Below are 13273 nucleotides of genomic sequence, written 5' to 3' on the forward strand. Positions count from 1 at the left end.
AACCTAAAACCAATTGGCAATAGGTGGAGTAGCCTCTAGAATTTATTAATCAAGTTTGGGTGGCTTAGATGAGCAATGTGGGATAATTCTAACACTTTCCCTCATGTGCAGCCCAAATGCACGTGGAGGTGACTGATTAGGAGCTAATTGACTGATTAGAGCGACAGAGATGATAGATATAGGCACAGCCCTGTCCAGCCTGTTTTAAAAACTTTCGGTGAAGAATGTTTTTTTTTTTTTTTCTTTTTATCGGATTCGGTGCACAGTGATGGGTCCACTCAATTATTGTTCTGTTCACTCGGACAAATTCCAGCAAACTTGTACCTATTTTAAAATCTGTAATCCTCTTTTCAAGGTATTTTTCATGGTTTGCTTGCACGAGCTGCTCTTCTTCTTCCACAGTTCCAATTTGATAGCCAACTGAGAGAAAAATGCTGAGGATTCCCGCAACTCCAATGGGTATTCTCATGGGAACAACTCTTGTAATCTGCTGCTGCGGATTAATGTCTGTAGCTGAGGGAAAAACGTACGTGAAATACAGAGATCCCAAACAACCACTGAATGCAAGAATCAAGGACCTAATGAGGAGGATGAGCTTGGAGGAGAAGATTGGCCAGATGGTGCAGATTGAGCGCAGCGTTGCGTCGGCCGAGGTCATGAAGAACTACTTCATCGGTAAAATTCATTCTTTCACTGTTGGTAGTACTACTATTATATTGTCAATTTGTCGGCGATTAGACAATTTATTAGAAACGGCCAATAAAAAAGGTCAGGAAGACTCGTTTTTTTTTTCCTTTTTAGGGATGTGATATTGGTTAAAGCCTCTTTGAAGCGGGGGCTGCTGTAAGCAAATCATTGCAGCATGCAGCAACGTCTCAATCTCACCGTTCAAAAGTGTTTTAAACGGTTTGAATTTTTAAAAGAATCCTTCTATTGATTGTCGAGACGGACAACGAGATGGACACAGGTGCAGGCTCCGAGTTCTCGGGTTCTGATGCAAACTTTTTAAACAGGTGATATATATAATTCGCAAGTAAAATATTTTACTTTTTGAAGATATAAAAGTAACTTTAAAGAGATCATTACAAAAAAAAAAAAAAAAACTTGAAAATTAGTGCTTTGTTAAAGAATTCTTCTTGCATTTTTAGAAGCAACAGTAGTAATTAAAGTCTTGTACTAATATTTGTATATGCATAATATAATAGTGTAAAAATTAGGGGGCTCCGAAATTAGATAAAATTTGGGGACGCGATGTGACCACATGCTCTTACGATGAATCTGTTGAGTTTTGCCCATGTGGTGTTAATGCTTTTGGAAAATGAAAACAGAGGGAATTTGTTTGGCTGTATAGAAAATTGTTCGGTGGAATTAATTGGCTTTGGGTGGTGCATTTCTACTAGTCCCATAGAGCATTTGTTGTGCTGGCTCTAGAGCCTTCTCGGCAGTGGAAGAGTTTTTCATGCCTTTGTCAATGCTGTGTATTTAGAGTGGTGTTGTGCCGTGAATTGAGTATGTGTGGGAAAAACGGCAGAGAGCATATTGAGAGAGAGAGAGAGAGAGAGAGAGCAAAATTGTGTGACAATGTTATTGGTGAGTGTGGGAGAGATAAAAATATCGAGAGCTTGAGAGCTAGAGTAGGGTATTTTGTATCTCATTGTACTCGTTCAATTTTAGTGGAAGTTGTTCTCTCTCCGTGAACGTACCGAGTTTGGGGAACCACGTAATCTTGTGTCTCTTTTGTGTGATTGTTTTTCGTTACGCTTTCGTTGCGCGGCTAATCGGGTATTTTACCCAACAGAATCTCTATAGTTTTTTTTCTTAAGCATGAGCCTGGAAAGTTTGGCATTTCCAGCATGTATTTATCTTGGTCCAACGCAAACATCTTCCTCTGATAGCTTTATATATGATTGCTGGGTATTTTGAACTTCACTACGTATCAAGTGTTCGATGTAATGCCCCAGAAAGAGGACTTTTTTCCGACTCATGATACTCCGTATTATGGACCCCCCAATTGGATAAATCATGGGGTTGAGTCTCTCTCTCCCACTTTTTCAAATTGCAGCTTCTTGTTATCTTGATTGGTTTTAGTGTTTGTTTGTGAAGGTGTTTTGAATGGAAAGATTTGTTCATTGTCCAAGTTGATGGTGTTATTTTTTCCAAGATAAAAAAAAAAAAAGCATAGGAGGTTTGTTTAGTTTGGGTTTTGAAAGAGTTTTTTTGGGGTAATGAATGGATATAGATAGGGAAATGAGAGTAATAATTGGATAGAAAACTTATTGAGAACCGTGGGCAGAGAGAGGGGTTGGGTTTTGAGACCCAAAACTAGGACTGCAAACGAGCCGAGCCGATCCTTACTATATTCAAACTTGTTTATTAAGTTTTTAACGAACACGAGTTCGAGCTCGAGCTCAGTGAAAACTTAACTAGTCGAGCTCGAGCCGAGCGGGCCTTGGCTTGACTCGAGCTCGAGCTTGTTCACGAGTCTCAACGGACCAACGAAAAATGTATATATATCCTCGCATAGGCCTAATACAACCAAAAATATTTTGATTGTGAAGGTATATATCTTTCATTTTCCTATGGAGGGATGGTGTGCAAGTGTGCGTGTGCTCTCGCCTCTCTTGGTTGACTGGAAACTGAAAACGAAAAGAACAAATTATGAAATAACAATAAAAATCCTAAACTTAAGTGTATTTACCCTGGCTCGCGAGCCAACTCGAGCTGAGCTTATCCTAGCTCGAGCTCGGCTCATTTACAAAACGAACTGAAAAAATCAGCTCGAGCTTGTTCATTTAACTTCCGAGCCGAGCTTGAACGAGCCACTAACGAGCCGAGCTGCGACCTACCCAAAACTAACACATCTGTATTCTGTGGAATGTTATCTCATCTAGCTCAACTACGACCTATTGTGTGAGGATCAAGTACCAAAGAGTTTTGGGACAGCAACTTTGCAGCTATTATGTTGTTCCGGTGTCAAACTTGGTTATTATTGGTTTTCTTCTTTTTTTTGAAGGAAGTGTACTGAGTGGCGGTGGGAGTGGTCCGGCTAAGCATGCTTCGGCTAAAAGGTGGATCAAGATGGTGAACAAATTCCAGAAGGGTTCGATGTCAACTCGACTAGGAATCCCTATGATTTATGGGATTGACGCTGTTCACGGTCACAACAATGTTTACAAGGCAACAATATTCCCTCACAATATTGGGCTTGGAGCTACAAGGCAAGTAGGTAGTCATATATGCTAATATGCCTGTAAATGTCCTTGGGTTCTCATTGGAAAATTTTTCCATGCTCTTGAGGCACAGCGTTCCATTATGCATGTGCGTGCGACTCCAACCATTATGGATCTGGGAGTATCATGTTAGCATGCTGCGTTGGTGGTCTGGGACTACTGAATAATTGCTCAATTCAGACACAGTGGCTATCACTGTAGTATACTGTAGTTCTTAGCCTAATCTCAAACGCATCTACTGACAGAAGTTCTCAGAAAAGAACAATGTCATTTCCATGAATAGAAAGTAATTAGCCATTCAATACATAGAAAAATAGGAATTAGCATAACAGTAACCAAAAAAGTATGGAAGGACAAGAATGTTAGAAATGTTACAAATTCCTACTTCAGCTGCCTTAAGTTATTCACTAAACGTACACCACATATCCAGAGAGATTATTTAAGATTTGATATCAACTGAGAGTTTTCATCTATTTCTGACAACCATGATTTACTGATCTAATGTTGTTAACCAGGGACCCTGAACTAGTCAAGAAAATTGGGGCTGCTACTGCTTTGGAAGTTAGAGCTACAGGCATCCATTATGCTTTTGCACCATGTATAGCGGTATTTAAATCAATAGCCAATTTATCTTTGAAACTTACCAAGTTCAATTAAAAATACCCTGATACCATCCAAATACAGGTCTGCAGAGATCCAAGATGGGGACGGTGCTATGAAAGCTATAGTGAAGATCCCAAGATTGTTGAAGCGATGACTGAGATTATACCCGGATTACAAGGAGAAATTCCTGTTAATTATCGGAAAGGTGTCCCCTTTGTCGCTGGCAAGTAAGAGTCCCTTCTCTCTTTTTTTCCAAATCAGAGACTAATATATATTTTTAGAAAACAAAAGATCTAGCTATGAGAATCACAATCTATTACTCCTACTTTTTTCTGTGCAAGTGAAAACAAAAGGCTGCATTATTTTAGGCCTCCGTAAGTGTTTGTTGCTTATTTCTTAACCCAAAGATGCTTCTAATGACAGCTCGGTATGCAATTATCATATCGAGGTTACAAGTGACTGAATAGTACTAATTGTTGGATGGTTAAAAAACTTATTTATGACATATACATAGCTGAAACGAGAATTTTTATGAGGATGATTTCCTGTAACAAGATAAATTAAGAAACCCACAAACACATTAGTAGCTAATAGTAGAGCCACTCCTAGTTTCTCTTCAGTTGAGCCACTCCCATCTCGGCCCCAATTGAAGGTAAAATGAGAAGTCGATTGAGACGGTATTGTTATCTGCATGGTCGACCAATTAACTTTCCTCTAACAAATAGAGTAGGCCCGAAAAACATGGTTATGGCAATTAGAAATGCCATGGTTACCCTTAATTCAATTAATTACATCACTTTGAATGGGATTAAAGGATGAAATACACTCATAGTTGGTGATCCCAAGTAAATAATAATCAAGACTAGATAGTTTTAGGGCAATATGAGGTAAGATTTATGTCGGTCCACAACCATGTTCTGCCAAACAAGTATGCTGCACATGAGACTTGTTTTAAACGGTACCATTGCTGAAACTAATCCACCTTTTTATTTAGTTCAGTGACCACCACAATCTAGCTTTTGAATTCATCAGGATCACAGTCAACTTTGGCTACTTTTGGCGTGTCATGGTCCTTACTCCTCATGGTCCAAAAACCCTTTTAAGCTTTCTTCTTTTTATATCCAAAAAGGTCCCTTTCAGCCCACTAGTCATAGGTCTAATTCCAATTCTCCTAACTGCCAACTGGTCACCTTCAATCACTGACTCATTTTTTAACTACCTTTTTAGTTTTAGTCTGCGAAATGCATTTACCTCTTCTTCTATTTCCCTCTACAGCTGCTTGCAAATAATACTCCTTGTTAAAGGATACAACTCAATACCAATAGGTAATGAGTGGACAAGCTTGCCTAGGCTCATATACTAGTTTGGAGGTAGTAGTTAACATCGTTCTGAAAAAGGGGTAACAATTATACCGATGTAATACTAAAGAGAAAGTGGAGGCAAAGGTAGACAGCATGGGTGTGGTCCATCCTTACTCTCATTTGGTTATTGAGCATTGCCCCAAGCATGCTCCATAAAGCTCTGATTTTGCGTCACCACAGGCTTTGCTTTCTTCACTCCTAACACAACCAAAAGCTGCAGGCCTCACCACATTGGACAGAGACACTAGAAGTTGAAATGAAACTTATATCTCATTGTGACAAGGTTGATCTGATGAAAGCAAAAGTAAAATTGCTCTTGTCGACTGTTGTACTAACCTTGGAGTTCGAATATCTACGCCTGTCCAGTTCGTCAGAGAGTTTAAATTAAGTGTTGAGAATTCAAACAATCAAAGCCATGTTGTCTCTGACGAACTGGACTTCAATACTTCAGAGGAGTTGGTTTTGAGTTATCATGACAAGAAGGCAAGGGAATACCTAATGAATATAAAAATGTCGGTCTGTGTACTCCTACATCATGTGTAAACCGCATAGTGAGGAGGAATAAGGTGCTCTGCCATCTTGAGCATAGAATCTATGGACGACTCCTTCTGGGAACTGAAACAAGAAGATGTTGAGAAGGGAAAAGACTTAAAATAAGGGTTTCCCCCCCAAATATACCGGTCAAATGATATATGGTAATACTTATGCGATGAAAATTCTTGAATTGTTATAGATTAGTGTTATAGCACGTATAGTTCTGGAAAAGCAGGATGAAGTGCTTGAAAGCAAAGGGAAGGGAGGTTTGAAACCATGTCCATTTTCAGGAAGGTTTAGCTTGCCCTTTGTGCTCCCTAAAGGGAGTTATTGATCAAGTTATCTAAAACCCAATTCCAGATCCAATTTTTATTTCTGAAGCATTGGCACGATCCATTTCAAGAAACACAACGAGAGACTACTCATAAAGTGTTGCTGCCATCGAGGCACCAAACTTGGTAGGCCTTAATATCACCACGTCAAACTTCAAATCATTACTTGATGAATTCTTAAACTAAGCACTCTCTCTGGATATTTTTCATGTCAATGCATGCTACAGAGACGGACTAACTTCATAATTGATTCAATTTACCTAAACTCCATCAATTTTCTTCCCCCTAAGAACAAAGGTTGCTGCATGTGCTAAACACTACGTGGGTGATGGAGGCACGACAGAAGGCATCAATTCCAATAACACAATTACAAGCTGGCATGGATTGCTAACAACTCACATGCCGCCCTACTACCACTCCATCATCAAAGGTGTGGCGACCATTATGGTCTCTTACTCCAGCTTGAATGGCGAAAAAATGCACGCTAACCGCAATCTGGTTACCGGTTTCCTCAAGAACACCCTTCATTTCAGAGTAAATAAATTTACATCTAATCCATTTCCATCTTGCTTATACTGAAGTAACCGAACTGAAGCAACTCAGTACTCACATCAAGTTTTGAAACTGGTTCAGGGTTTTGTCATTTCAGATATGGAGGGGATCGACTTTATAACTAGTCCACCTCATGCTAACTACACTTACTCCATCCAAGCTGGAATTCAAGCTGGCATTGACATGGTGAGTTGTGCTTAACAGTGATATAGGAAGTTCTGAAATTTCCAATGCAGTTCTAGAACAGCGACGGAACTCTCATAAAATTTTGAAGGAAACTTCTATAAACATTTCCAAGGTGTTTTTAAAAACTGGAAAAGCTTAAAGAAGCTAATATAGACGTATCAACTATATTTTTACAGATCTAAAATCCTAATTTAGCAATCATAGTTCCCTTCTATACATATTTTTTTGCATTTGATCTTTTATTGGCAGTGAAACTGTTTTATTATCTCTGTGTATAGAAATCATCGATATCCTACTGAGTCTTGTCTCACCTTTAAAAATCTATTTTCCAAACTATAGTTTGGACCACGGTTCATCTTTTCGTATCCTGTATGGTTTCTGCTTCCATCACAATATTGGCTACTATGATTTCAACTACTCGATTCGAGTTGATTGTGAGCGTAATTTACATACTACTTATGCAGTTATGCCCTTGTTACAGGTTATGGTTCCCTTCAACTACACTGAATTTATTGATGGTCTAACGATGATGGTTAAGAAGAGGATCATAACCATGAGCCGAATCGATGATGCAGTGAGGAGGATTTTAAGGGTGAAGTTTGTGATGGGTCTGTTTGAAAACCCATTCGCTGATCGTAGTCTTGCCAACCAGCTAGGACGTCTGGTCAGTCTCTAAGTTACTTTGGCATTTTATGACTAGAGAAAGAGGGTAAATTTATTATCTGGTTGTGGCATTTTATCATGCAGGAACACAGAAAACTAGCTAGGGAAGCAGTGAGAAAATCTCTTGTGCTGCTGAAGAATGGTGTATCCGCAGACAAGCCATTGTTGCCGCTTCCAAAAAAGGCGTCAAAAATACTTGTTGCAGGAAGCCATGCTGATAATCTTGGCTACCAGTGTGGTGGGTGGACAATGGAGTGGCAGGGAGTGAGTGGCAATAACCTTACAACTGGTAAACTGATAACCACACTCCCTATGTACTACTCCCTCCGTCCTATAATGGTTGTCCGGTCCGAAAAACGAGGACGTAAATTTATGGGAAAAGATTGAATTTTTTCTTGAAAGAAATGCATTATTTTTGAGTCTTCGTTTTGCGGACCGGACAAACATTTTGGGACGGAGGGAGTACTATCTAAGCTACTTCTTCCCTATTTTCTCCCACCGGAACTGAAAGTTTCCTTGTGGGTACTATAGCTTGCTGAGGAGAGACGCAACTAAACCAACGAGGCCCTATTTTACATAGACTTGGACACGAATATAAAAACAGTCTACACAGATGTGTGTTCAAGTGTCAGACTTTCCTAAACTTATTGCTATATATCAAATATGTATCCAAATGTTGGGTACGAGCGTGCAGTCTATGTAGACACATGTTGAACATGTAATTATACTGCATACAGTATGATATCAGACATGATAGGGCAAAATTATAAGGTGTACTGGAAACAAAATGAGATTTAGGGAAACAAGGAATTCCTATCTTTCAGCTGCGCCAAAAGTTAGCTTTACTACCAAATGTACTTCTTCAATTGTCTCAAAAATTTAAAGATTCAAGCATCTAATTTGGGTTCTAGTGGAAGACTCTTCCCACACCATTGGCCTTTTTATAGCCAGTGGACACGAGTACACTTGGGGGAATAGAAGAGTCCATCTGATAATAACATATAAAGCCAGCATTAACAAATGGGATATGAAATGATGCAGAAGACATGAGAATAACAACCATGGTAGATGCATGTTATTCATTTAAGTGACCTGACAAACCCATTTTCATTTGCAGGTACGACAATCCTAACTGCTATAAAACGGACCGTTGATCCAACAACAGATGTCGTCCACAAAGAGAACCCCAGCTCTCACTATGTCAAGTCCGGTGAATTCTCCTACGCAATTGTTGTGGTAGGAGAGCACCCATACGCTGAGACAAACGGCGACAGCTTGAATTTGACGATCCCTTACCCTGGTCCAAGCACCATTAGAAACGTTTGTGGGTCTTTGAAATGTGTTGTTATCATTATCAGTGGCCGTCCTGTTGTAATTCAACCGCATCTTGCCTCGATTGATGCCCTCATAGCTGCTTGGCTTCCGGGTACTGAAGGCCAAGGTGTTGCTGATGTTTTATTCGGAGACTATGGTTTCACCGGCAAGCTTCCAATCACTTGGTTCAAGACTGCTGATCAGCTCCCAATGAATGTTGAGGATACCCACTATGATCCTCTCTTTCCATTTGGACATGGACTCTCCACCAAACCAACCGGAGGAAACTATTAGTCCTTCTGGAGGAAATAAACATTTGTATGTTTCACATTTGTCAGCAACACAAAAGCAATTACCACGTAACATAAGTATGCATAAAAGTACTCATAAAGTTTGTACTGGCTTGATACATTTCATGCCTTCTTTACACAAAAGCACGATTATACACCACCTTGGTCAAATATAATGGAATTTTCGCAACTGGAGCCCAATATCTGCTCACTCTTATGTCCGTGTAGAAACTTATTCAAACAACAAATTTCATACCTGATCTGGCTGCTCTTTTTTTCTTTTTTTCTTTTTTTTTCTTTTTTTTACAGCCTGATTTGGCTACCCAGTTACCCTATCAGCACAGTGAAACATACTAGCCGGTCCTTAGGCTTTTTTCCTGCACAGAGGAGATTGTAAAATTACATACTTCCGCATCTTGCACGAAGCCAAATGACAAAACTGCTATTTATTCGTCTTTAAACGTAGATTTCATTTTATTCCACAAGCCCATACATGAGAAACCACCAAATATTACAAAAATAAACTGAAAAAGAGCAGAGAATGAAGCTGCATCCACCACACATCATTATTCCGTGAAAGAAAAAAACGCACAAATCACTACGCCGCCTCGGCATTTGTTTGTTCAGTAACTTTGGGCTTCTCTCCATTGACCTGACTCTCATTCTCAGCCTCTTTAATCAGTTTCATGATGTCTTCTTTTTTCTCCAGGAGCGATTCGATTTTCCCATTGATTTTCTCTAGTTTACTTTTAAGCTTGCCAAGTTCCTTCCCCTTGTATTTTCCCTCAAGTTTCCTCTTCTTCTCCCCCTTGTCAACCTTGTCCTTGACTTTCTTACCCTTGCATTTTTTCCCTCTCTCTTTGTGCTTCCCTTCCACTTCCCCCTCAGAGTCCTTCACATTTTCTTCCTTCACAATGTCCTTTGACAGAACTTCGGCGTCTATGCCATCCTTGTGTTTCTTCTCATCTCGTTTCTCCTTGTCATCTTTTACTTTCTCCTTCTCTTCTCCGGTTTCCTCGTTGAATTCTTCCTCTAAATCCTCTTTGCCTTCAATCTTTTTCTGCTTATGCTGCTTCTTCTCTTTGTTCTTTCCTTCAGTTTTGTCATCATCTTTGGGCTTCTTTTTCTCACCACCATTTCCTTCTTCTTTCCTACCCTCTGCTTTCCCCTCCAACCCCTGCCCATTTTCCTGTATTTCAATCTCCCTTGACGTAACTTTATCCTCACACTTCCCCTCCTCAGCATCATCTTCGTGCTTCTTCTTGTGTTTCTTCTCCTTATCTTTCTTCTTCTTCTCTTTTTTACCTTCTTTTCCCATCTCCTCTTCTGTTTCCTCGTTGGATTCTCCCTCTACCTGCTCTTTGTCTTTACTCTTCATTTCTTTTCCCTTCTTCTCTTCCTTGTCTTTCTTCGCTTCATGCTTATCATCGTAGTCTTCATGCTTCTTTTTCTTCTTTGCTTTCTCTTCATGCATCTCTTCCTTTCCGTGTTTGGGTTTCTCTGCCTCGTCGACACTCAGCTCTCCCTCTTTGCATTTCATTGTTTCGTCGTGCTCCTCCTTTGAGTCCTTGTCTTTCTTCTTTTTCTCTTTTTTCTCCACCTTTATATCTTCTTTGTCATCCGATTCACCATCCTTCTTCTTCTTCTTCTTTTCCTCTTTCTCTTTCCCTTTCTCCCCTTCCTCTTTTTTCTCCACCTTTATATCTTCTTTGTCATCCGATTCACCTGATTTATCCTTCTTCTCCTTCTTCTTCTTCTTCTTATTGTCCTCTTTCTCTTTCACTTTCTCCCCTTCCTCTGAGTCCCCGCCATCATCTTTCTTCTTCTTTTCTTTTCCCTTGTCTTTGTCTTTTTTCTCTTTCTTCTTTTCTTCTTTTTCCGGGGATTTTACGGCTCCATGCCCCTTCTGCTCTCCATCCATACTATCCTCGCATTCTTTTTCCAACACCTTTTTCCCCTCTTTCTCATTCTTTTTAACCTTTTCATCCTTGTCAATCTTCTTCTCCTCCTCCTTTTTCTTCAACTCTTTTATTTCCTCTTTATCTGTCTCAACTTTGAGGTGAAGTTCTTGCTTCTCCCCATACTCTCCTCCCTTAACAGCAGATTCGGGTTTGTCTTCCATTTCTATGGTGATCCTTCTTGTTTGATTGCAAATGATCTGTGAAGAAAGATGCAGAACACATACATCAACTAAATTAACAAACAGCAAAAGAAGCATAGGATTCTCCCTATTGAAGATGGTATAGAACTTACAGTAATTGTCAAATTACATAGCATAAACTTGATCTTTAAGATGTTCGAGTAAAAACAGCACCGTACTAGGTAGGTTCATTATTAATGTATTCACAAATTGAGATGAAACTGAGATATGGAAAACCAACTTGAAAGCTGTTCAACAAACGAAATGAGTAAACCAAATCCAAACAGTTCATTTCGACTAGCGTCTAGCAGATTCATATCCATTTGCCCTGAATTCACATCAAGGTATCTTGAACTACTGTGCTACTGTTGGCATCAAATGGCCTGAACTTGTTACAGAATGAAAATTGATGAAAAGGGCAAGAATAAGGCAGGGCAAATTGAGCCGATTCCCGAGTCCAAGACAAAAATAACAAGCGCATGATAAGTTAGAGCTTCATGCAACTGGAGTGATAGCCCAATGATTGGAACAATGTACTCCCATGCATTTGACTAAGGTTCAAACCTCACTAACTACACCTAACACTACTGACTTTCGCTGAGCACAGGCTAATACGAGCCCAAATTCAGCAGATATTCAGGTAATCATCATAAGTTTCTAACGGGTATGATCGCATAGTATTGGAAGGTCATTATTAAGAATAAAACTAGCACCAACAGAAACCATCCATTTAGTCACATGACTGACACTGTAAGGATCCATTTCACAAAGAGGGAAAAGCAGCGTCCATAGTTTCTTTGTTCTGCTAAGCTTTTTGGGCTTTCTGGGCGTTTGGTCTTTATTCAAAATATATATATATATATATATATATATATATATATATATATATATATATATATATATATATATATTGTGTTTGTTAGTTTAGCTCCAAACTTTTGTGGACTATTTATTCGTTTTAATGAGAGAAATCGGGAAACCCAAATATTTTGCCTTTTACCTAAATAGTTTTAGAAATATCCAAGTTAAAGCCCCAAAAGTTTGGCTTTTGGGATTTTTGGACTTTTTGTCTTGGATATTTTCAAAAATATTTGGGTAAAAGTAAAAGAAAATTTACTTTTCCAATTCTTCACGTGATGAATTAATAATCTACAAAAATTTGGCGCAGAATTACCAAACGTAAATTTCTTTTGAAAAAAGACAAAAACTCTCCAAAAGTCCAAAAAGCTTGCAAGGCCTCTGAAAGAGAATCGAGGTTCTTGGAGAAAATACACAAATGTAACGCATTTTCATTTCCAAACATTCAAGAAGATAAAAACTTCAGAAATTCAAGCAAGATAAAACATTAAAGGAAAATGCTTACCACCGCCATTGAGTAAAATGCATATCCGGATCAAACAAAAAAACAAAAAAAAAGTAAAAAACATATCCATATCCGGGGATATATATATACACGCGCGCGCGACGGTTCAAAGACACCTAAAAAAATACCCAAAATCTCAATCTCATAATTTCCGATCAAATTTTTATGATCCAAACCGTTCAATATATGCAGAATGTGATTTTAAGGGTGCCCGCGAGAAATTAGCAAAAAAAATGACCGAAAAAAATTTGATTTGAACAGTTTTTATTTGAACCGTTCAATAAAAAACTGTTCGGATCAAACCTTTCTGGTATTTTTTTTTTGCGGAGTGAAATTCTAACATATTTGCGTTTCATGCATATTATCCACCTCCTGATAGGCGCCGGTAAGCGAGACGCAATAAAACATGCATTTGAATGAATGATCGTGACATAATCGACGATCATGTAAGCTGGCCCGAAACCTCGTTATCAAAATCCTATTTATAGGATAAGGGGATTTCTGAAAAAAAAGGACTTACATGAGATGGAGCTTTTTCCTTTTCAGAGGCTTCCACTGGGTTCTTGTAACTCTGATGTCTTGTTTCTTTCTAGTTTTGATCCGATATCGTAGTAGTAGAGGTACATTTATAGGATAAGGGGATTTGATCTTCTCACACGTAGAGGAATGTAGTTGCGGTGACGTGTCCTGCACTCGTGGGGAGTC

General features: G+C 39.0%; 2 protein-coding genes across 3 annotated transcripts; one reads left to right on the top strand and one right to left on the bottom strand.

Annotated features, from left to right (window-relative positions):
- The first annotated feature begins 330 nt into the window (after positions 1–330).
- Positions 331–9255, top strand: LOC131318510 (uncharacterized). 2 transcript variants are annotated; one of them, XM_058348336.1, is made up of 9 exons: positions 331–675; positions 3014–3218; positions 3746–3836; positions 3915–4060; positions 6351–6594; positions 6694–6798; positions 7280–7462; positions 7546–7750; positions 8579–9255. In XM_058348336.1, exons 1-9 carry the CDS (start codon positions 432–434, stop codon positions 9067–9069), a joined length of 1914 nt encoding a protein of 637 aa, XP_058204319.1. In that variant the 5' UTR covers positions 331–431; the 3' UTR covers positions 9070–9255. The 2 variants fall into 2 exon arrangements, with proteins under 2 accessions (XP_058204319.1, XP_058204320.1); XM_058348337.1 differs by lacking the exon at positions 8579–9255 and adding an exon at positions 7921–7984 and having other exon boundaries at positions 7546–7775.
- Positions 9256–9496: 241 nt separating this feature from the next.
- LOC131318511 (uncharacterized) lies at positions 9497–11357 on the bottom strand. Its single transcript, XM_058348338.1, has 2 exons — positions 11319–11357; positions 9497–11223 (listed from the first exon to the last, which is right to left on the bottom strand). Exons 1-2 carry the CDS (start codon positions 11340–11342, stop codon positions 9664–9666), a joined length of 1584 nt encoding a protein of 527 aa, XP_058204321.1. The 5' UTR covers positions 11343–11357; the 3' UTR covers positions 9497–9663.
- Positions 11358–13273: the final 1916 nt, after the last annotated feature.

This window comes from Rhododendron vialii, chromosome 3a, assembly GCF_030253575.1.
Source record: "Rhododendron vialii isolate Sample 1 chromosome 3a, ASM3025357v1".
Taxonomy (NCBI): Eukaryota; Viridiplantae; Streptophyta; class Magnoliopsida; order Ericales; family Ericaceae; genus Rhododendron; species Rhododendron vialii.